Source organism: Poeciliopsis prolifica, unplaced genomic scaffold (assembly GCF_027474105.1).
Source record: "Poeciliopsis prolifica strain line A6 unplaced genomic scaffold, Auburn_PproV2 SCAFFOLD016, whole genome shotgun sequence".
NCBI lineage: Eukaryota > Metazoa > Chordata > Actinopteri > Cyprinodontiformes > Poeciliidae > Poeciliopsis > Poeciliopsis prolifica.
Window position 1 is genome coordinate 2,440,601 of NW_026562391.1, and position 23,475 is coordinate 2,464,075.

A 23,475-nucleotide genomic window follows, 5' to 3' on the forward strand; every position below is an offset into this window, starting at 1 on the left:
ATATTGAGATGGTATTCTGGGCTTTAATGGCTTCGGTGAAAAGCCAACTTCTTTCTGCGCAGCTTGAACACAGGCTTGTTCGATTGTTCTTCTAACGTCCCAATCGGATTGTTTTTTTTTTTTTTGGAGCATAAATTTACGCCCAGCGGTCCAAGTGAAGCGGCTTTATTGTTTGCAGATGTCACTTGACATCTGCCATACCAGAAACACGCAAATACAAAGATTCCAGTTAGAACCGTTCCGTATTACAAGAACACATTTAATCTTTTGAGTTAAAACAACTGTTAATAACTAATAATCAAAGTTCTGACCATAATCCCGATCTACTAAACCGTTAAAGACTCAACGGTTTCGACTCAATAAAAGGTCTTTGTCCAGTGAAGCGAAAGTGTCATGCCTTCACTCTTTTTGTTTTTAAAATAAATGTTTAGTTCTTTTTCTGTACAAAGAAGAGAAAGTATGTGCCAATTCTCCATCGACTAGACAAAATATCCTTAGTAATCAAATAAAATACAGTCAGACTTCTGTTGTTTCTTGAAGACGTTTCACCTCACATTCAAAATGCTTCTTCTGTGAAAGCACCTGGGGGAGCAGGCTTATAGGATGTAATCAAGACACACTGATAGGGCCATTAAGGTCACTAATGGGGCCATTGAGGACACAGTTCAGTTTTACATTTGGGTTGTTGTCGTTTGATGATCCAAGCACTCCATCTCCTTGCCTTGGGAGTTGTTTTGGTCACATGTTCCCAAATTGGGAATTGCTATAAAACTGCTGATGTAGAGGAGAGAAGGCTGTCAAGCCCCTTCTTCTGTTCAGTGCTGAAGATGTCATTTGGATAAGTTTGTTTTTAATAAAGCGAGACTTTCTTCCCTTTTCTGGAAAAAGGGAGCTGCAGTAATAAACATTCAAAATCACTTGCATTCTCATTTGGATGAGAGATGTCTTTGAGGAACAAGAGAAGTGTTCGAGAAAATATCTTTTTTTGAAGACGCAAGGCGATGAGCAATAGCACCGTATTCGAAAGCCAACAGTTCATTTTAACAAATATTTCTAGAATCCAGCTGCCTTTTATTGAGCTTAGGGTGTTCTCCAATGATGCCAATCTGAAGTGTCATGAATGATGCCTTAGACTTGTTTGAATGGAAAGACACATTAAAGTTTGCAAACTCGTTGCAAACGAATTATTAGTAGTTCCCCACTTCATTTTGGTGTCAACCTCTAGGAACGGAAATCGGATTAATTAGAGGAAGTTTTCACAAAAGTTTGGCTACATTCAGGTTTTGCTGTTTGTTTACACAGTCCTGGGGTTTGTTAAAATGTCATAGCCTCGAGGCGTTACAGGGTGCTATACAGGGACTGGCTTTTTTCTCCTCCTGCTTGTTTTTTTACCTGCGGGTAAGGCAAGAATGATGAGTAAATAAAAATGTTGGCAGAACGTAACTCCCTGTCATAAGAGCCAGTGGGCACACAGACACAGCAACGCAGAACATACAAATTACACAAAGCACTCAAATTCAAGCCGAAGAATAATTACATACATTTTTGTGAGTACAAACCGCACCCGACTGCACACACTACAGAAAGAATGATTGTAACCCCTGCAATGTGTGGATATATGGACGGCCGTCACAAAAATATGAACCAGTGTGAACTCAAAGTGCACTTCAACAGCTGCCACTACTTTCTTTTTCAATCTCCAGAAGTTTTCTGTTTACTTCTGAGTCTCGTTTTCATCATTCAGCTCCACCTAAGAGTCTGCAACTATGTGTACGTGTCTATGGGTGCGATAACAGATTAGCAGATACCTAAGATGGCAGATGGCTAAGTGATGTGAAGGATTTTTATTTTTAAAAAAAAGGTGCAGTTCATGTCAGAAAAGTTATTAGCCTATACTTCACACTCCCTGCGGTGGCTTTGCCAGATAGGGGTGCATTTGTGATCCTGTCAATCTGATGCAATTCTGTCTCAGACTCTTAAAGTCTGGGAGATTTTTCTGGGTCTTATTTTAATTGGTTTTGAATAATATTTCAGTCTTGAACCATTACTGTTTAAAACCAACAACATCTGCTGCAATACAGTTCTTGTGTCCTTTGTTAAAATCACTTTCGGACATCAAAATATATTTAGTTTCAATTTTAAGTACAAGTCACAACTCAAACAGCTCAGCAGTGCAGTCTAAAGAAGAAACCAAGGGAAGTTGGGGATCTTATATATTTTCAACATTTTATAGTCTGAGAGTTAATAAATGCTTGAGTCATGGTGGAAATGTTCTCCTTCAGTAAAATCCCAATTATTCATTTTGTAAAGAAATCCTTGATTTACTTGTGACATTCATTCAGGAGTGTCTTAATACCTGCTTCTGCAGTGCATTGCCTACTTATCCAGTGCTTTTTCAAACATGGAGAACCAATAAAGGAACAACCAATTACTCTTATGTTGGTAATGCAAAACAACAGTGCTGACAACTGGGCCACATTGTCGCATTGCGGTGGCAGCAGCCTCAGCAGGCAGGCCTGGACTTCCCTCTCCACAGGAGTTCCTTAGGCGTTCCCAGGCGAGCTGAGAAACATAGTCCCTCCAGACACCCTGCGGAGAAAACTCATTTGGCTGCTTATATCTGCGATCTCGTTTTTCAGTGACGACCCAAAGCTCATGACTATAGATGAGGGTAAGAACGTAGATCCACCAATAAATCAAGAGCTTTGCCTTTTGACTCAAAACTCTCTGTTGGCCACAACAGACCAGCACAGGATCTGCAACACCAATCAGATCCGACTCCATTTATATCCGACTCCGTTTTTTCCTCCACTTGAGGCAGGACATCTTTCCTAACCCTGCTGAGGGTCCAGTGTTTCACAACCAGGACGTAAGCCACGTAACACCGCGGTACTTTTACCAAGGATTCTGATCACCAAACTTGGTGAAATGTACTTGTCTTTTCTGCTGAAGAGGCATGTTTATGTCTGCGTACAACCACTGTGCTTACATGGTACAGCATTGTGGACAGTTTTCTTTCTTTTGGGGCCTCTTTTTTTGGGATTTTAAACCTCTTTCAGTGTCTCTTCAGCCTCAGTCATTTCATCCATTGTCAGCTCCCATTCCTGCCTGTGTCCATTCAACCAGGCTAATGGTCTGTGTAATACACTCAGATAGCTTCTCCACTACCCACCTTTCTGTGTGTATTCTATGTGGCAACAAGAAAAGAAAAGAACAAAAAAAAGGCAAAAAGGGAAGGAAGGTTAGCCATGGAGAGACAGTCATGAACTGCGTGGACACAATTCAGGGAGTTTGTGTGTGCTGAGATACTTTTGCTATTGTCCTTTCGACCTCCATTATGCCTCTCAATAACTTTCTCTTTTTTCACTCCCCGATTCTTTCAATGTCTCGGCTAAAGATTTTAAGCTCAAGTGTTTCTTGTCTGTTTTGGTTCCTGGCAGTCCTCTAAAAGGTAGTCAGGTTTTTCATTATGAGGATCAGAATCAGTCTGACATACATCGACTAGCAAACCTCAAAGTTCCAAGAGTTTATGATTGCATAAAATCAGCCCGTTTGGGTAAGAAACTCATAATTCAGCATTATGGTGCTTTCACATTTTCTGACTTGATAGAGGTATACTTTTCTAAGTAATGAAACCTTTCATTTTTAATATTTTACTCCCAAGAGGCCTGAATTTCTTCTCATATTTTTAATGAGGCCTTCATCAAAAGTTTCTACAGATTTTTAAAACCTTTTAATGTTTTCTTTTATCATTTTTTTGTGACTTTTAGATTTTTTTCTTCTTCTAAATCTAGTATTTGTACTTGACCAGCTGAGGACACAAAGCAGAGTTTGCATCTGTAAGTCATACCTTTAAGAAGCGGGAAAAATCTCACTGAAAATCAGTCAGAAAACCTGAAAGATGCTGTTACTTTAAAGTTTTCTTGCGTGTGAAACTGTTTTAACTGCTATTCAAGCTCATAATTAGAGTTGGACTTACCTTGAATTTGGCAGTAAAATGTTGTTGCTTGGCTCGGAGTACACAGACAAAAATACAGAAAAAATATAAATACATATGACTGGTGCATGTGAATAATAATTGTGTTCATATACTCTATGAATAAGTTGTGCCATTGTAACAAATGGTAAGCAATTTAAAAAGGCGTTGAGTAATTAGGATTAGGTTTACAAATCATGCGAAGATGATTCTCGGGGACAAATCAACAACTTAACTATTTAGTTGGGAAGAAATGACATTTATGGAAGTTTCATTCTACCTGGTCACAAATTTAAAAACAGAGCAGGTTTCCTTGTTCACATTTTCCAGAACTAAACTTCTTCCCCTCTGCCCTCACGTTCATAAATACCTGACTGCATAAAGGCTTGCTGCTTCCCCGGAGATCCGTCTTTCTGCACTCAGACTGTGGAGCTGCAAGTGACCTGTGCTTTAACTCGACCTTCCCACCTGTCACTCAGCCACTTCTGTTTGCAAATTTTCACTTTTTGCTCTCAGATATTTGTAAAACAAAAAGAGCACTTTGAAAAATAGTGACCAGATATGACCCCGACCCCTCCATTCACCGCCACCGCCTTCTGTCAGACCTCAAACTAACCACAAAAACCAGAACGACAAGAGTCATTTGTTTGTTTCTTTTTTATTTGTTTGTTTTTTTTCTGAGTCCAGAAGGTGGGTTTAAATGGAAGCATGTCTGGGAATAAAAACGCCAATCATATATTCACTGAGCATTTCAGCATTTGAGAGCAAAACTTTGAAATTGAGCCGCTTTGCTTCCCATGCAGTCTTGGCCACATGTTCTTTCTTTGTCCCAAATTATATAATTTTTGGTCTAATTACTTCTCAATTGTGTCTTCTCCATTCGCATGAGTTTTGGCAAGTTTTCTTTCCTATTTTTTGAACTTGGACGTTTTGCCCTACTGGAGGTGCCTGTCTCTGAGTTTTGTTTTGGTTATAAATATGGGTCGTCATATCTGATGAATGATTTATGTATTTATTTATTTTATTTTCCATCAGGTTGACTTTGAGCTGAGATGGGTAGGGGGGTTGGGTTTGTTTGTTGTGTTTGTTTTAGTTATATCGTTTAATTTTTCTTTTCTGATGGGGGAGGGAAAAAAAGGGCTGAAACTGCTGGATTGTAAATTTAGAATTTTTATTTTTGTTTCATCAGTACGGCACTGAGTGTATTGATTAGCATATGTCCATAGTGAGATGTGTATTGTGTGTATGTTTTCCTTCTTTTGGCTCTAATAAAAAAATAAATAAATACGAAAGAAATTGAGCTATCTGGGTTTGGAAACTCTTGGCGACTCAGCAGGAGTCTCAGTAAAAGTCTTAGAGGCTTTCGAGAGATCAACAAGGCTGCATGCGATGAGGGAAACTCATACTGCTTACTTGGCTTTTTTTTTACAGAAGAGACGCAAGTTATCTACCGTAATAAACAAGCTAACAGAAACCGGCTGCCAGCATGTACTTAAGATGATGGGAGATGCCGAGATGAAGGTCAGGGCGGGAGGCTTTCCATTAGGCTATCACAACCAGAGTCTGTGGTTTCTCTCTGTCTGCCTGTCTGTTCTTAGAGCCTGAAAAATAGTCAGCGCAGTGCAGGGGATTCATCATCATAGACTCTCACAAAATCAGTCTACGGGAATTAATTTATCTAAGTAACACACATTTTGACAGTTTTGTGTTCTCCGGCTCCTCCTTGGCAATGAAGGATAACGCCGGCGAATCGGCTACGGTAGATCAAAAGTGCAAAAATTAAATATGGCGATCAGAGATTTTGTGACTCAACCACATAGCAGCAGCTTTAGTTAATTTTGACATGTCTGTTAGTTGTAATTAACAAAAGGCTGTTTTCTATTATGTTGAAAGACCGAAGGCTTCCTAATGAACTCAAAACAAATATATGTCTAGTTTTGCTGTGTCGTCTATCTCCAAATTTATACTACTGAAACCTTCATTAGAAAAAAATTTAAATATAATGTGCACCAAATAACATGCTTTCTTCAGTTTCTTTCAAAAAGAAAAGAAGCATCAGTGTCAAGCTTAATGTTTGTGAGGAAAACATTGACCTACTGTTACGCATTAGATCCTAAAAGTTTTCAGGAATTTATTGTAAATATACAGGAGCTTTCAGCATTCTCATTAATTATTGATACATTTGCCTGAGGCATCGTCACACCATGTACACTAGATATAACTCTGCAGTCAGACTGGATTTCACAAACATTATAAAACAATGGAAATCTATTAGAATTGCCATTTTTCTGTATCTTTTCATGAGTTATTAGAATCACTTGGATAGGGAGCATGTTCAGCATGATCTTTTTTTTTCTTTTTTTTATTTTACAAAGTAATTATTGACCTTAACTTTGGCATATCATATTTTAAAGGTTGCCAATGTTTCCTCAGCCAGCATGTTCTGTGACAAATACAACTGGAATCATCAAAGAAATGAAACGAAGCACCTTTCCAGTAAAATTTGTTCTTTCCTGTTGTCTGCTACCATTTAACTCCTCATTATAATGTTCAAAGGAAGAAAAGAAACATATTTCTTTCTGCAAGCTTCTAACACCACAGAGATGCTGAAAATAGATCACTGAGTCTTCATCCCTCACTGAAGAATGATTGCACTGCTAGTCAGCTAGTTGGGTTTATGAACAGGCCGTTTCTGGTTTTCATCCAAACATATGACTGCATCTCTATCATTTTTGTTTGTTTGCTGAGAAGAATGGCAGACATATCAGAGAGATCTAAGTGCAATAACTTAACGGAGGATCAGCCAGATGCATGTAAGCATTTTCATTTTTGTGCGAACCGGTTCATTTGAAACTTTACCACCATCAACCTGGACAGCTAGCTAGAAGAAATCATGAAATCCTGTCCTGGCTACCTCCACCTGTGTCTTTGTCATTTTTCATTCAGCTCCATTTATTTTGTAACAAGCAAAATGTGATTATTTTCATTCCTTAGAAATGTATATACTCTGACCTTTTTTCTGTTTAGTGCAATCCTGTTCTAAAGAAAACCAAGACGATTCTTGGTTTTCATGCTCAAAGGGATTCAAGGTGATTTACAGGATGTTAAAGGAAAGGCATGAGGAAAAAGATCTAAACTTTGGCACAAAAAAAGCCAAAGTGTAAAAGATTCAGTTTTGTGGTGAAGGCAACCGAATTTCCCCCCACGTGTATTTCAGCTGCGGAGTCGGGCGTTACCGACCTAAATTTGACAACTTAAATGTACCGTGCATCTTTGCTACAAATGAGAGCAGAGGGGCCGGCGCTCTTACTTTCTCCCCTTCACATCGTTCGCTTGCGTCCTACTTCCACTTCCTTTCTCCTTTCATACCAGAAAAGCGCTATTTCTTTCAGAGCTGCCGCCCCTACTTTCTGAGAAGTCACTCATCTCCCTCTTTTGCTGTTCATGGCTGTGCCAAAGGAAATCATCCATGAAAAATCCTTTGACCCTTCATAATTGCGGCTCTCTGCATGTTTTCCATTTCCTTGGTGCCAGAGGCACATGCTTGCTAAACTGGTGTTAGAGGAAGATGGGCTTAGACGTAAATTCACGGTTTATGCACATTTTCTGGCCCCCGTGTGGACTCCCCACATTTGTATTCACATATGAGTGACACATAAAATACAGCCGGATTCAGAGTGTAAGTAATTTGAAAAAGGCGATTTTCAAAAGTTGCCCTGCTAAAGCAAATGATTGCTTTGACTCTACTTTACTGATATGGAAAGAATATTAAGTTTGGCCTCCTAAAGGCTTAAGTTCCAAAATGATTTCATGTTCGCTGAGAGTTTCGATGTTTTTATGATTAGCAAGAGGTAAATTTTTGCAGTGAGCCAAAAAAAAAAAAAAAAAAGCCAATGTCTTTTTCAAGGGGCCATCTGGGGTTTGAAAATCTTGGTCATTCCCCAACGACCTTTTACTTTTGGTACATTATTTTCCTATTTAGTATCTTAGAACTAAGAATTAAGAAGCCCTACCAGACTTCATAAATCATCTATTTTAAGAAGGTATGTTCGTTGCCTGACATGCTAAATCACTTATGACTTTCGTTTACTTGAAAAGCTAACAAGTTCCAACATCCAACTTAAGGTGTCGTTGCGCCAGTTCACTCTTATCCACTTGTTCAGTTCACACAGGTTAACACTGAATCATCTGGTTGTGAGTACTCGCATGAAAGTCATTGCTTTTGCTTCCCAGAACTGTGCAACAACACACGTGCACACGGTCATAACACTCTTTTCTTGGGATGTTAAGACAATTTCGAAAAAACTAAGCTACATTTTGTCCTAGACATTTCTCAGAGACAGAACAAACCATAGATCCAAAGTACTAAATGTTTATTAGCAGAAATGGAATTAAAACCAAAGTTCACCGATTCACAAAGTACGATGGGTAGCTTGATCTTAAATAGGCAAAATTCTGGGAATAAATTATCATTGCGATTGAAATAATTGAAAGACCTCTTCTTAATCCCTGATCTAAGATGAGTGAAATAACTCCTACTGTCTGGTTTGGGTAACAACCTCCTCACTCTGTTGGAAAAGTTAACAATTTAGCTGCACAGCTGAGATATGCTTGCACTGACATTACTAACTTCAATATTGGACCTTATGATGGAAGAGTTGTTTACATCCTTCACTGAATTTTACAGCACAAAAGTTGATATTAAGTCACTGTCTTTTTATGATATGAACGTAGGTTTAATGAATTTTTGTTGTTGTTTTGCTGCTAAAACACATTTTTATTTACACAAATACAATATATATTTTTTTATTAATTAATTAATAATAGTTTGCTAAGAGTCCCTTAAATTCTTGTTTTTGTTCTGTCTTATTATCCCACCTAAATGCTTGGAGGAAGATTTCTCAGTGACACTTTATTTGAGGGGGTGTGCATAAGACTGACATCATATTGTCAAAAACATGATATAACACCAGTTGTGAACATGAATATTTACGACTGCTGCTATGAAGTGTCACTCAGTAAATAAAGACACTTTCAATGCGTTATTGAATGGACTTTTAATGCCAGTTTTAGAACAACTTTGGATTGAAAGTGTCATTATTTACAGGATGTCACTTCAAAGCAGTCATAGACGTTCATAAAGACTCCTTCATGTTTATGACAGCGTCATGTCAGTGTAATGCACTCCCTGTCAAATAAAGTGTTACCGATTTCTCTTCCGGTTTTGATGCTGAACTGAGAGATGTTTCCTGACAAAGTTATAAATAAGATAATGTCTTTCAACTGCGGGGCAGCAAAGTCCCCCGTATTGTCTCCTCTAATCTGAACAACCCTCAGGTTTCTGTCAGAGCTCCTTCTGTCACATCTAATTAGTTCTGAGCTGAGACGCGTGACCGCTGAAATCTATTTTATTGAGTCAACTACTTAACTGGCTCGAAGTGAAAATTGAATGCAAATCATATGCTTTATCAGCTGCATAACTTTTTAAAAAATTTTAATTCCACTGTGTCATAATTTCATTGAAACTGACTGCGCTGAATTATTAACAGTTTGAATGGATTGGAGTTTATGTAATTGGATTTGAATTTGATTCTGTCTCGAATGAGATCATTTTACTTGTTTGGACTGTGTGTCTTTGGAGGTAGAGCGGTGCACTGATGTTGCTTTTTTGTCGGGAATCGGCTTATTGATGACAATATGTCAACCTGGCAGTCAGAGGCACTTTAAAGATCAGTCTGTCTGGATGGAAAGCATCTGGAAAGTTGAACTTTGAAGTGTTGCCAAATGATTCTCAATTGGATTTCAGCCTGAACTTTTACTGCCGTTCCGAGCTTCTCATTGTAGTTCTGGCTGTAAGTCCAGGGCCGTTGTCCTGCTGGACGGACGACCTTCAAAATAAGTGGAAGATTAGTTCAGTTTAAGACATTTTATGTTGTCTGACCTGCAAATTTTGCCTGAGCTGTCTCTTCGCTGCTACAGTCTGACATGATGCTTGCTTCACTTCATTTTTCCCTCATTCATGAACAAGACCTCAAGATACTTAGACATTTTTTTTTCAACAATTAATGAATATTTCTGCAGACGACCACGTTTGAACTCAGTCCAATGCTGTCCCTAAATTAACTTTAGGCTTTTATTTCTGCGAAACGAAGGTAGTTAGAAACAAATTGAGTTCTGGTGCCGAATACGACTGAATCCTTTCACCTTTCAAAGCTGTGAGTGAGTCATAGCAGCTCTTATTAGGGAGATAAAGAGAAGATGGCAAGAGAACACCAGGGACCTATTAAAAACATGCCTTGACATTTTGAGATGCTTTGTGTTATTTTTCTTTTCTAGCCATGTGTGCAAAAGGTTTACTCTTTTTATGAGGAAAACATAAAAAAAAAAAAAACACCTAATTCAGAAACAAGTGAAGGAAGTGATCAGATGGAATCAAATACACACGGATTTGCGTGACCAACACACAAATATATGTTTGAATGAAATTTCTTAAATGAGCTGGTGCAGATAAGCATGAAGTTAATCAACATGAACAGATTCGGTACTCTGAAGTTGAGTCCTGATTGAGGCGGATTAGCATGTTCAAGATTCAACCGAGTTCAGTCTCAGCACACCTTTGCAAATTCACAAAAGACAAGCCGAAGCTTTACAGCTCGCTGCAGTGTTTTCTCTTTATTTCTGAACAGGTCCTTGAAGACATAAGACGGGGGGGAAACCTGCTCTAAACATTTGGGGCAAGGCGAGATACAAAGAAAACTCCCGGAGCGAGAAGGACCCATTCTGATGTTTGGCACTTCTATCTTTAGTGTCGCTGCAGAGAGATTAGCACACAAAACAGCAGGAAGGGGTTTCTGTGAACAATGCAAAACTGCAAGTTTGGGCTGTGCGTGTGTTTTTCCACAAAGACGAAGGAAACCACCAAAATGAAACTCTCTTCACTGCAAACCATTACGACTGATGAGTGGTTTGTGGTTAACGTGCTCCAGAGCTCCAATGTGTTCACAGCGTAATAATGTACGGAGCCACAGGTGCTACAGACCACCTGAGATCCCCCTTCAAATATGGCGAGAGTTATTGGAGCTGAGTGCGCTCTCAGTCTGTCCGGAGTGTGTTCACACCTGTCCATTTGTGAAAATACCGCCATGGACTCTTGTTAATGTCAGGTCTGAGCAGGAAAAGAAAACATGGAGAAGCAACAAATTTGTGGTTTTTGCTGTGAAAACATATCGAAATAAATCCGCCGAGGAACTTTTTCTACAGACACACAAGCCTTAGTACAGATCTAAGAACCGCTAAAGGTTTCTGTATTTAAATTAGACACTTCACATGAAAAAGGCATCATGCTATTGCTATGCTATCTCTTCTCCTATTGTACGTAATCAATGTCCATGGCTGTAAAAATAGTTAAAACTTTGTATAATTTCCATTAAACTCTGACTTCCACAGATTTTTAGTTAATACAATTCTTAGCAGGAGCATTGCAACTTAGAAAAACATCACACATGCCTTACATACATGCTTTTCCTACAAAAGTTATGTAACTACAATGAAAGTTGCAATGTATTTTCATTTATACATAAATAAATTAATATAATGCCATGATAGGAAGTGACACAAGTTGTGAGTTGGTATTTTTCTAGTTACTTCTCTGAGATTTTGAACATAGCTTTGACCTTCCTGCCCGAATTATCAGTGTTGGACAAAGACAATGTTGGGATCGACCAATTCATTTAAGTTCTCTGTCTGCCGGGGCTCACGCCGACTGTGTTAGAGCTGCCGCAACATGTGTGAGATGTAAGCAACAGCGCGGCAGCGACATCCAGGAGACCTTTTCGGAGTCGGAGTGTTTCGCCTTATAAAGGCAGTGTTGTTCCTGTAGCATTCTCCAGGTTGGGTTGCTAGACTTCATTTGCCTTCATGCTGCTGTCAAACGAATGTCTTGTTTTTAGTCTACATTTATTGAAAGTAAGAGACGTCTGTGTGTGTGTGTTTTCATTTTTTTCAACAAATACTATGTGGTGATGACCCAGTGTATGGTTTTAGGGGTTAGGGTTTGGGTTAGGCTGTAGAAATGGATGACAAATAATCAGAAGTCCATGCAAAGTCTTTGTGTGTGTATGTGCCTTGTTTATCCAGACTGATATGTACCGTGTCAGCCATTGTGGCATCATCAGTTGCTTCCTATCCTTGGAGGTATCCAAACCCTTTAGGTATGGGAAGTCTTTTGTGCGAGATTTATCTCATTTAACTTAATTTATGTCATCCATTTTTTTTTGAGAAAACTGTTTGTGTTACCGTTTCCTCTCTATCGCCCCTCTCACATCTTTCCATCAGCCCTTTCTCTCCTCATTGTCTCTTTCTTTCTGCACTCAAAGCAATTTTTCCTTACCCATTTATACTTCCCCTGTCCTCATTTTTAAATTGAAGTACATGAATAATGGGGATACAAATATCTGCTGAGGAAACTATCCAGCCATAGAGGTGGGGGGGAAAAAACTGAAAAATAAGTGTGTGTGTGAAAAAGGAAAAATAGAGATCTAAACTTCCCTCGAACACAGGAGTAAATAAATGAGGCAGTCGATAGAAATCAAGATTGAGTAACGATTCCCAACTGATCAGAGGGCAGAATTAAGGAGACGGGGGATTTATTAATACCCAGCAGGGCATGAAGAAATTATCCTCATCCCCTATCTACTGTGAATTTGCATGGCTTAGGAAAACTTGAGACTTTCATAATTTAATGCTAAAGCATTAATTTTCCTTTGTATCTAAAACTACAGCATAATATGCTAATTGAAGTCAAGCCAGACCGTTCAATTCTGCTGCATTAACATGGCCACTCTGAGCAGCTGAAATTGTTCCATCTATTCTTCCCTGAAATTAAATTTAGAAAATTATTATCAAATTTAGCAGAAGTCACCCAGTTATAGCAATGCTAAAATCTCATGCCAAGCTATGCAAACGCTCCATCTCCACCCGACGGAGATCAAATGACCCATAAAAAGAACTGTTGAACTGACAGCAGCATCACCCAGTTTCTGAGTAATTCTGCAAGTAATCACTGAACCATGTGGCGTCACTCAAATAGTCTCAGATGGTCAGTTGATTCTTAAAATAGCAAAAGACATAATAAATGAACAAAAAAACATTGAAGTCCTGTTCTCCCATATTACACAAACTGATTTCAAGTCAAAAGCAACGTTCATAGTTTAAAGATGCAACATACCTGAAGGTTCCACTGAATGTGCTTCATTTCTTCAGGATTATACTGGTATCACTCACATTTTTCGACACAACAACATTCATCGCCTGAAACCAAACAATTTTACTGTCTCTAATTTCTCTGTACATCCACCTGTCTCTCTTTGCCCACACACTTCTTTATCTTTTTCCACATCTAACTTTCCCTTCACCTATGTTACTTACTTTCCTTTCCCCCATAAACAGAAAAATATTCCTAAATAAACATTTCCTCTTGCCCTCTATGGAGTTTTTCAGACAATTTGACTCAGTGAGAGTATAGTCACTGCCTACAGCAACATTCTTCCTCTGCTGCACCAAGAACAATGTTTGTTGTTTTTCTTCTCTGCTGTTTGTTTGCATGTTATTTTAGGAACGCAGAACAGTCCATGTGAGCTCAACCCCCCCGCAGACCTTAAATCACCATCGATATGTGTACATGCCTTTCATCGCATTGAATGGTTGTTGACTGAAAAATTTCTGTCGTCTCTTTTGTGTTTCAACAGATCTTTCTAGATGCCAACACAATCAAGCTGGGCAACATCCCCCTCGGCAGTGCTGTAGACCCACTGGAAGGGGCTCCGCCAGGCACCACTTACACCAAACAGACTGTGTACGAGCTATGTGCCTGCGCTAATGGCAAGCTCTACCTGTCCCCAGCTGAGGAGGGATCCACCTGCCAAACCACTAGTAACTTTTGTCTCTGGAGTTGAGAATTAGAGGCTCGTAAAGAGACAGGACATATGGACTAACAAGCTTGGAGCTGACGCTAGCCAGCAGACCGCAGAACGAAGGAACGTGTGTGTTTGGATCGAAGCCATCGACAGCTAAGGGTCGGAATCAACGAGGACCGACGCGTGGCTGAAGCGTCACGCATGTTCGGCAATCGAGCGACACGGATTCACAAATGGTAGGGAGGTGAGGCTCGCTAAGAGACGGGATCAAGAAGAACTGTGGGACTTGGTACCAAGGAACTGGCCGCTAACGGACTGAATCAACATGGAAAAGAGCCTGTGTGAGGCCGGTGCCAGCAGCACACAAATCAAATTAATAAGGATTGGTCTGTGGCCAATGCGAGTAACAAGGATGAATGACTTGGCAAGACACAAAAGATGGTTTTTATACTAAGACCACTCATGGACATAAATGGGCAGTCTAAGGCTCGGGCCTTTGTTGGCCGTCTCTTCCTTTTGCATTTGCAGCCTGGAGAGACCCTACAAGTCCTGAGGATTATTCATGGGATTTGCATTGTTTGTTCACTGTTTGACCAAACTTTCAAGGAGAAAAAAAAAACAAGCTTTTGTTTTGCTTTTTTTTTTTTTTTTTCCGTTGGGTAAAGAGAAATAATTGTGAACTGAAAATACCACCCGGGGGAGGTGGACATGTGCTCCTGGTTAACATATCAGTTGGCTACGGTGACAGACGTGAGTGAACACGTTGGCTCAGCCCAATGGGTAGCTAATAAAATTTAATCAGACAATGAGTTTTGTCTTGTGGGAAGCTAAAGGCTGCCCAATGGACCAATCTATACCAGAAAGGCCTTCCCCCAATGCCCGACCCTTTTAGTCTTTCAACCCAACGTTGTTACGTGAACCTTTTGCATCAGTGTAGAAATGATAGTAACAATGTTCTCCAACCCCACTTTCCCCACTGGAAAACCAATGCAAATAATTGCGCTTTAAACCTTGCATTCGCCAAATTTTGTTCTCATGGATTTTCAACTCTTTAATGTCTTTTATCTCCTTTCGTTGTTTTTTTTCTACCCCAAATTATGTTTTTTGCTTGTTAACCTCTTAACAACCCTTGTAAACTTATGTTCTCACCCATCTATCAATATCTCCCCTTAGCTTTTTTCTCTGTCCACCTTGTTTTCTATTTATCCAACAGCGCTTGACTGCTAAAAAAGGGAGATTGTGAAAAATGAGGTGTGGGAGGCAAACATCATCTCTTCACAAGTGAATCAGTTGTCCTATAAATCTTTGACCTCAAAGTTTTGAATCTTTTCCTCTTCTCTCTCTCTTTTTTCCTGCATATTTTGAATCCCAAAACATCATCTTTTGGGTATATGATCCAATTAAATTAACTGAAAAAGATAGAGAAATGTGAATATTAAGTCAAATTGAAGGTCTTATGGGTGCTATTGGGGAAAAAAGACACATTTTTGTAACTCACTGAAAATTTCAGTAAGAGATGTCAGTGGCAGATGACGTTTACTCATGTTAATGAGAATTAAATATTTTCATCTTGTTTTTTTTTCCATCGTATTTTAGAAACCTTTTGCTGCTGTACTTTTCAAACACTCAGTGTTCAGTGAGCTCAGTTTCATGATCTTTACTAGGCTTGCCTTTGCCTGCAGAATATCTGCTCTCCCTCTCTACTTCTCTTCCATCAGTCAGGACCCATCTTGTCTTTTTATCACATCTTTTACTTATCAATCATTCAATGACATATCTTCATATTGTTTCCTCCATCCTATGTCTGACATGCCCATTCATTACGCTCTTTTTTGTGACATTGCACGCTTTGATGCCAGGAGATCTGACCCCTATTTTGAAACGCCAGAACCCATTTCCAAAGCTGCGGCTGCATCACGGGAGAGGCTGGGAAACTGAGACACGTTTCTTCAACACTGAATGATTTCCAGCTGACTAATCTTTCACTCATCATTCGCGACAGTTCAAAATGATAATAAGCATTCACATGTGGTAGAAACCTAACGACAATAACTGTGGATGGAGGTTGGTTGTGTCTGTGCACGTGTGTGTGTGTGTGTGTGTGTGTGTGTGTGTGTGTGTGTGTGTGTGTGTGTGTTGGGGGGGGGGGGTGTGTGTGTGGGTGTGTGTGTGTGTGGGTGTGTGTGTGTGTGTGTTGACTCAACTGGAACAATGGCCCTGAGGCATTCTTTCTTTTTTCCTTTCTTTTAACAAAGTTATACACTGGTGCCTTTGCTACTGTTGGTAAAAGCACATCACAGTTGGAGGATTTCACACTACCCTCAGCGGACCATCCGTGTCTCTGAACTATTATCAATCTGCCTACCTATCTATTTAATTTTCTGACTTTTTTTCTTCCCTTTTATCCTCATTTTGTAGGACTCAGTATATCCACCAGACAAAAAAAAGAAGAGAAAAACAGTTCAATCCTAGTTTAAAGTTTGGATTTTAATTTCCTGATGTGTTCCCTTCTGGTTTATTCTTGATAGTAAAAAAGCACAACTTATGCCATGTATATAACAATACCAATAATCTAAAATAAAATATTGTTTTTAAAGAGAATTCCTGGAAGTGGTGTTGTCATTAAATCTTTTTGTTCTATATACCCAGGAAAAAACTTTATTTTCCTGACAATATAGGTTATTCTAATCAAATTATTGTTGCATGCATACCTCTGAATGCTTCATTTAACGGATATGCCATGTGGACAATGTTTGCTTGATAGTGTAAAAGCCGTTTTAACATCCATGTTTTGCTAATTACAGAAACAATGCCATTTCACACTCCAGTCTAAGTGGATCCTAAACACAGACGGGCATTGCATGTAAGACCCTGTGTTGTTCAAACTTTATGATGGTGTAAATTACTTCATTTATAGTGTGGAAATGTTTCTCTTCTCTGACTTTTATGTTGAGGTACTAAAAACAGAAAAATGTTGATCCCATAATAACAGAGAGTAGCTCTTGTCTCCTTGATCTGTTTTTGAGTAGACATTTAAAGTACTTTTCCACAACAGTCAAAGTGCACATAAAATTATAATATTCTAGATTAGCACCACCAACAGCAGTGTATTTTTTTATTTGAAAAAACATTTTGACTCCGGTAAATTGAGTCGTCTGACATGCACAAACAAAAGTCTGAAGGTGTTGAAAATATGTCAAATTGATTATTGACATATTGTGTTTTTATTTTCCATGATGCTTTTCAAAACTATTTTAAATTCCTACTGAAGATCATTTCATTTATGGATCATTTATGGATCATAAATCCATAAATAAAACACAAGTCTTCAAGAAAGATTTACAAATTGTTTAGACATTTATTCAAGGCAAAATGCACAAATTATTTTTGATATGTTATTCTACATGTATTTTTGCGCTTCGGACATCAACGTCTTGATGGAAAACCTTAAACCTGGACAGTGTAGCACTTCCCGAAAACATTTTCTATGTATGTTGTGTTTATAGTGGAATAGAGCGACGTCAAAACACAGTTAAAGCACAAAAATGGGTTACTTTGAAAACAACAGTAGTGGATTTATTGACTGCAGCAATGTAACGGCAGTGTTTCTAAACTGTAAAAGCATAGACGAATGTAATCTAGGGAATCATATTAATGCACTCCCTGTTGTTACAATATGTTGCTGATACGTCCACCCAGATAATTTTGGTCTTTTTGACTTGTTCCATCCACGTTTGCACCCACAGCAGCACATCGAAGCAGCAGAGGTCACCTTGGAAGTGGAAATGCCTCCCAGTAGCCGCTCTTGTTGGGCTCTGCGAGCGAGAGCAGCTTGATGTTGTTATTGTTGTTAGTGTTGTGTTGTACAGCAGCCACTGGAGGGAACGCGAACTGCCCAGAGGTGTCCGATCTCTTTTCAATGAATGCCAATGACACTGAGGGGATCTGGGAAAAAAATAGCATCAGCAAGATTTATTTCTCTCGTTCAGCTAGATAAAACAAACTCGCTCATTCATCCATTAATTAATTCTCAGAACAGAGAGTTATTACGCACATGATCAGATTCGTTGAGCTGATTTGCACTTTTTAAAGTTCCTGGTAAACTACGCATAAAATTGTTGTGAGATGTTTAGATCATCTGACGCATTTGGCATTTACTTTATGCTGAGCTAAAGACAAGCCAACTTTTCAATGTACTATTTGTCGGGTACAGTCAGGACATCCATGCACACGAAACATGGAACCACGAAAATTAACAGGACAACAAAATATTGAGAGAGTAATTATAAAACTATCAAAAATAAAATTGTGCTGCTTAACCTACTTTGAGGGTTCAGTTGTACAGCATATTGACTTCTTTGAAACAAATCACAGTGAAACAGACAAACTAGGATTCTCACTAAGATCGATTTGAAAAAGTGAATAAGATTTGGGACAATATGTTCCTGAATGAAGACTTTAAATGGTTTTATGGACTAGTTAGTCAAGCTAACTAATCAAATGAATAGCATTGGTTGACATTAAATCAGTTATTTCAAAGAAGGTTGGTATGACTACTAGCTTTAATGCTTAGCTTCATCTATCAAACTTCACCTGTTGCTTACCTTTAAGAAATCAAACTATTTTGCATATTTCTAGTTGAAAATAAACATATCACATTTGGTCACTTGGTTTTACTGAGTGCACTGTACAATGGCTGCTAGAAAAGACACATGTTTCTTGTCAGTGACCATGTTTATAGATGGAGGTCATTTCATTTTTGACCTGCAACTATGTTCATGAGATTTGAATGAGATTGTTGACAAAATATATTAACTTGAAATGAACTACCTCTGGAGGGTCGACTGGACCAGACCTTTAAAATAGAACGAGAAATTTGTAGCTGCTCTTCTTCATCGAAAGGAGGCAGTCGAGATGGTTTGAGCCTCTGCCTCCTCGGTCTCCTGCACTGGAGTTTTTCTGAACTCACATTGAAAGGAAAACCCCAAGGGAGACTCAGAATTCACTGGATGGACGACAAATCCCTCAAGATCTGGACAGATTGCATTTGAATTGACTTAATCATATATTTTTGAATATGAACACATGCATCTGTTCATCAAGTAAAGTTGCTGTGATTTGGCATTTTATAACTTTAAATGAATCTTATTGAGTTGATTTAAATTTATCTGCATTGAATGAAAGAAGCATTGCCAGGCAAGTCAGTCATTGCCTGTTCAAAGCTTTTATGGTTAAAATGTAGCAGGGAGAACATTAGACATCCACATATTTGTGAATTTAGACAACCAATACTAAACTGGCAATAAAATGGAAATATTTTTGCGTTTTTCTGACTTGTCTACACAATTTTGTTTACCAGCCTCCGAACGTCATAAAGCATAATGTTATTTTATGTAAAGTGTTTGAAATATTATCATTCGACACTCTGTTCCCCAGTTGGTGGCAGGACAAATACACTGATACCAGAACGTACGCCTGGGATTTTATTTTTCTATTTAACTTGATTTTTGTCGCTTTACTTCAATGTAGCTGGTTCAAAATATGGACCCCCGTGGTAAAATGCCACGGAGGCTGGGAAAACTAAGTTACCCCTCCGCCGTGTTGCTGAACCCGCATTTTATCTTTAAAGATGCAGAGACCTGGGGCTCGGCTTGCCCCGTTACTCACCCCAGAGGTTGCAGGGTAAATTGTAATGCCAACCTTCACATCCACCGCATTAATCATTTGTCTCTCCGGGAGGTGACACAGAAGACAGTGGAGGGACAAAATATGGGATTTGTTGTGAGATGAAACTCTCCCTGGGTGCCCGCTTCCTTCTCAGGAATTTGTGTCTTTCACTGGGGAGTAAAATGGCGCAAAGTACCATTAAACAGCTTTTTCTCTATTCAGATCCCCTTTTTGCATGGGGTTTGCTTGGTGCTCTGTTTATGGTTTTTAATTTAGTTATAATTGGCTCTCTGGCTCTAGTAACTCAGTTGCTACCAATTACCACTAAATCCCAATCATCTGTGTTTGTATGGATTAGTAATCACTTCAAGGTGTATCCCATGGTGTTTGAATTAATTTTCCCGGCTATGTAAAAGCGATTGAGATTCATTGCAGGCAACAGTAAGTGCTTCCTTGTGTCACTAAGCAGTGATTTGTGTTTTCATCTTTCGTTCATTACCAGCCAACAGTCTTTTGGTCAACGCCATTAACCCACACCGCAACAACAGAATCCTCTTCAATGGAGATTAAAATGTTTGCATTTATTTGTGTGTAATGTAAAAAAAAAAAATCAACTTGGTGACCAAAATGCTTTTATTTATTTATTTGGTTTTTTTAGGAAAAAGTTGAGTTCATTTAGTTTTTTTGACTCAATACAGCGAAGCTTCTAGCCGATTGTCTTACGAATTTTTAGAAAACTTTAAAAACGTTGCAGAATTTTTTTTTTTTTTAAATGTAATTATCCATGTTTCTGTCTACTGGTTTGAGGCCTTTCTGGATTGAGTTTCCATGTCCTCTCTATCCATGTGTGGGTTCATGTTGGGTACTTCCTCCCACAGTCCAAAACCAGGACCAGTGTCTTACTGGGCCTGTTTGTGTGTGTTTTCAAAATACATGAGAGCCCCGATCTTAATTAAAAGAAATGTGAAGTTGTATATATCTCTATGTTGTAATATGTCCAAATATATTATTATTTTGTGCTTTTTATCAGTCAGACATTTCAAAAGCAGAAACGCGGCATGACAATGTCACAGCTCTCAAAACTAGTACAAATAATCATCTGTTCGCCCGTCATCTGCACCAGCAGCTCTGCCAAGTGAAGTCGTGTTTTCGAATCAAATTTCAAAAAGCAGGTTAAAAAAATTTAACAGTGGCATGCAAAACATTTCCAGTCAATTCACTTGATGTGGTCAGAATCTATTCGGTGAATGGATCCTTCTCATTTTAGACTAAATTCTGCTGAAAAAGTTGCACAAAAGTTGTAGAAATACCTCATCGGGTGAGTCATAGTAAATTTGCCAATTTAATTTAATTAAGTATTTAGCTTAATTTCTCCGCACGTCATACATCCTTTGAGTTGTGGTGAAACTTATTCATCTGTAAGTCTGGAACCAGACATTACACAAGCTTTCCTGATCTGACGGCAGCATGAAGGGTTACAGTGTGAGTCGGCCCGCTTCGGTGATCTATTCTCATCGGCCTACATAAAACTGTTCAGTTGTGCTTGTCTCTAGGAGGCGCAGTGGAGCCAATTCTAATAAATATGAATATAGTCTTTGATGTGTGAAAAAAAATCTGATTTTTTTATGTTTGGTGAGTTTTGGGGCAAATTCAGGCCCCCATAAATGTCCAGCTTTTGGCAAAAAAAGACCAAACAGTAGCTTATAAATATTTAGCCCACCATTAGGTTAAATCTTTTTTAAATACATTAATCTGTTAGTTTATGACTTTGAATTCTGATATTCCAAATTCACTAAAGATTCACAACACATTTTCTTTGTACGTCTGACTTACGTACGGAAAATATGACAAAAACATGTTATTTTAATCAAAATAAAATCACAGTTATTTTGTAAATCTTGAGTTATATTGAGGGCTTGAAGTGAACAATAACAAAAGCCAAAGCTGGAGGATGAGTGAGGTTTAGAGAGACAAATAAACTGTGATAATAGAAAGTGATGCTATTCCAAAGAACCCTCATTAGCCACTCCTTTTGTTTTTTGTTGTTTTTATTCTGCCGTCAGCAATTTACTCCAAAATAAAGCAGTGGTCTGAAGAAAAGGAGAAGAAAAGAAAGCAAAGGCTCTTCATTTAGTTTTCCATCCAGACCTCATGAGGAGGACAAATTGGAAACAGAAACATGTCTCTGGAGACCTGGAGGAAATTAAATACTGAATTCAATGGGCAGACGGACTCAATCACACCACACTTTTGTAAAATTACTTGGGAATTGAATCCCTCGCTGCTTAACAGGGGATGTTATTGCTCTTGTAGCTATTTCTGTTTAACTAAGCCTGGGCAGAGGCCGAGTCACACAGTGTACAAGCAACACATCAGGCGTCAGCTGAGTTCCTCACAAACAAATGATCTCAGACGGATTCATTTTATTACTACAAGGAGCTGTCGAATACTCTCCGATCTCATTAATATTCAAATCTGAATGTAAGGAGTTGAGCGCTGAAGTGCAGACTCTCAGGATTACTGCCGATGCATGCGGTCTCCACAAGGAGTAGTGGGTCCTCGACATAGTATGTGTCTGGAAAACGGTCCTCACAAAGTATTACAAGCAAACACACCAATGACACAGTGGGATTCCTGGCAGCATTCATTGTCATGCATAAAGATGATTTTGCTACTGATTTTGTTTCTTTTTGAACCATGAAAGAACGTGATCAGTCCTCAGCATTTACTTTGCTGGGGTCATTTTCACACCTTAAGGCCGACCAGCTCTCTCTCTCTCCCCTTGATTTCAGCCCAAAGCATGACTCTACCACCTCCTTGCTGACGTCACAGCCATGATGGGATATGGTGTCCGTCCACCACCAATTCACTACTGCGTCCACCTTGACCATGATCAATCAATTTCTAAATCAGTTGACGATTCTTCCAATAGTCTATGTTGATGATAAACTTGTTTGATTGTGAATAGTGACACTAATGTTCTTTCAAATTCTGCTTTAAAATAAGCTTTGGCTCTTGGTGGTTCTCAGGTTGTTGCTGAGCACAAACCAATTCCCTTTCTCCTGTAGGGAACAGTTTGAGTCAGATGACTGGAATTTGGATGCAATTTAATGTTCCGGCAGGATACGGACCACAAACTAAATGTTCAACAAAACATTCGCTTCGGCTTTGTGTGCGGCACGCACGTGGAAAATCTTTGCGTTGCACTGCTGCAGATTCTTCTTTTGATTTTATTGATCTTTTGTCTGGAAAGTACAGAAGGACAAAACATTTTAATGAAGAAAGAAAAACATAAATCCCTTTTTTTGTCTTGTTTATTTTGCCGCAAGCCGCTGGAGAAAAACTCTGACCGAAGGAGGCAGCGAGGGGGAAGCTGTGTTACAGATTGAGTTTGTTGTTGGGCTTTACAATTCTGTGGGTTCACCTTTCTCTCTGCGTGTGTGTGTGTGTGTGTGTGTGGGTGTGTGTGTGTGTGTGTGTGTGTGTGTGTGTGTGTGTGTGTGTGTGTGTGTAGGTGTGTGTGTGTGTGTGTGTGTGTGCACACGCATTTTCCCCCCACATGGACACATGTATCCTCTTCCTGGAATTTGCTGCCCTACCTGTCTGGGGAATTTGATCAATGTGGACACCATATGGCGAGGCTAATGATTAATGTTTACCCAGGCCAGAGCTCACCTACACAGCTTTCCAGACACACGGGTAGATATAATCTAAGCAGATACCGACGCGCTTGCCCTGGGACAGAGACACCTCTCCTGGGCGCAGATACATAAGATTTTCCAACACTTTAGTCTGCGTTGGCCGCTGAAACTCAAACCAAACAGAAAACCAAACAGCGCCATCCTGAGCCGTCCCTTGTCAATACGTCTCGTGAGACGTATTGACAGTAATTGAAATAATTTGGATATTTCGTTGCAT

At 39.1% G+C, this 23,475-nt stretch overlaps 1 protein-coding gene across 1 annotated transcript in view; it reads left to right on the forward strand.

Annotated features, from left to right (window-relative positions):
* Positions 1-16,013, forward strand: part of LOC129366980 (zeta-sarcoglycan) — a 304,564-nt gene extending 288,551 nt beyond the window's left edge. Inside the window, exon 9 of the mRNA XM_055041146.1 lies at positions 13,723-16,013. Coding sequence (XP_054897121.1) covers positions 13,723-13,929 — 207 coding nt within the window. The 3' untranslated portion in view covers positions 13,930-16,013. The remainder of the gene's footprint in view (positions 1-13,722) is intronic.
* Positions 16,014-23,475: the final 7,462 nt, after the last annotated feature.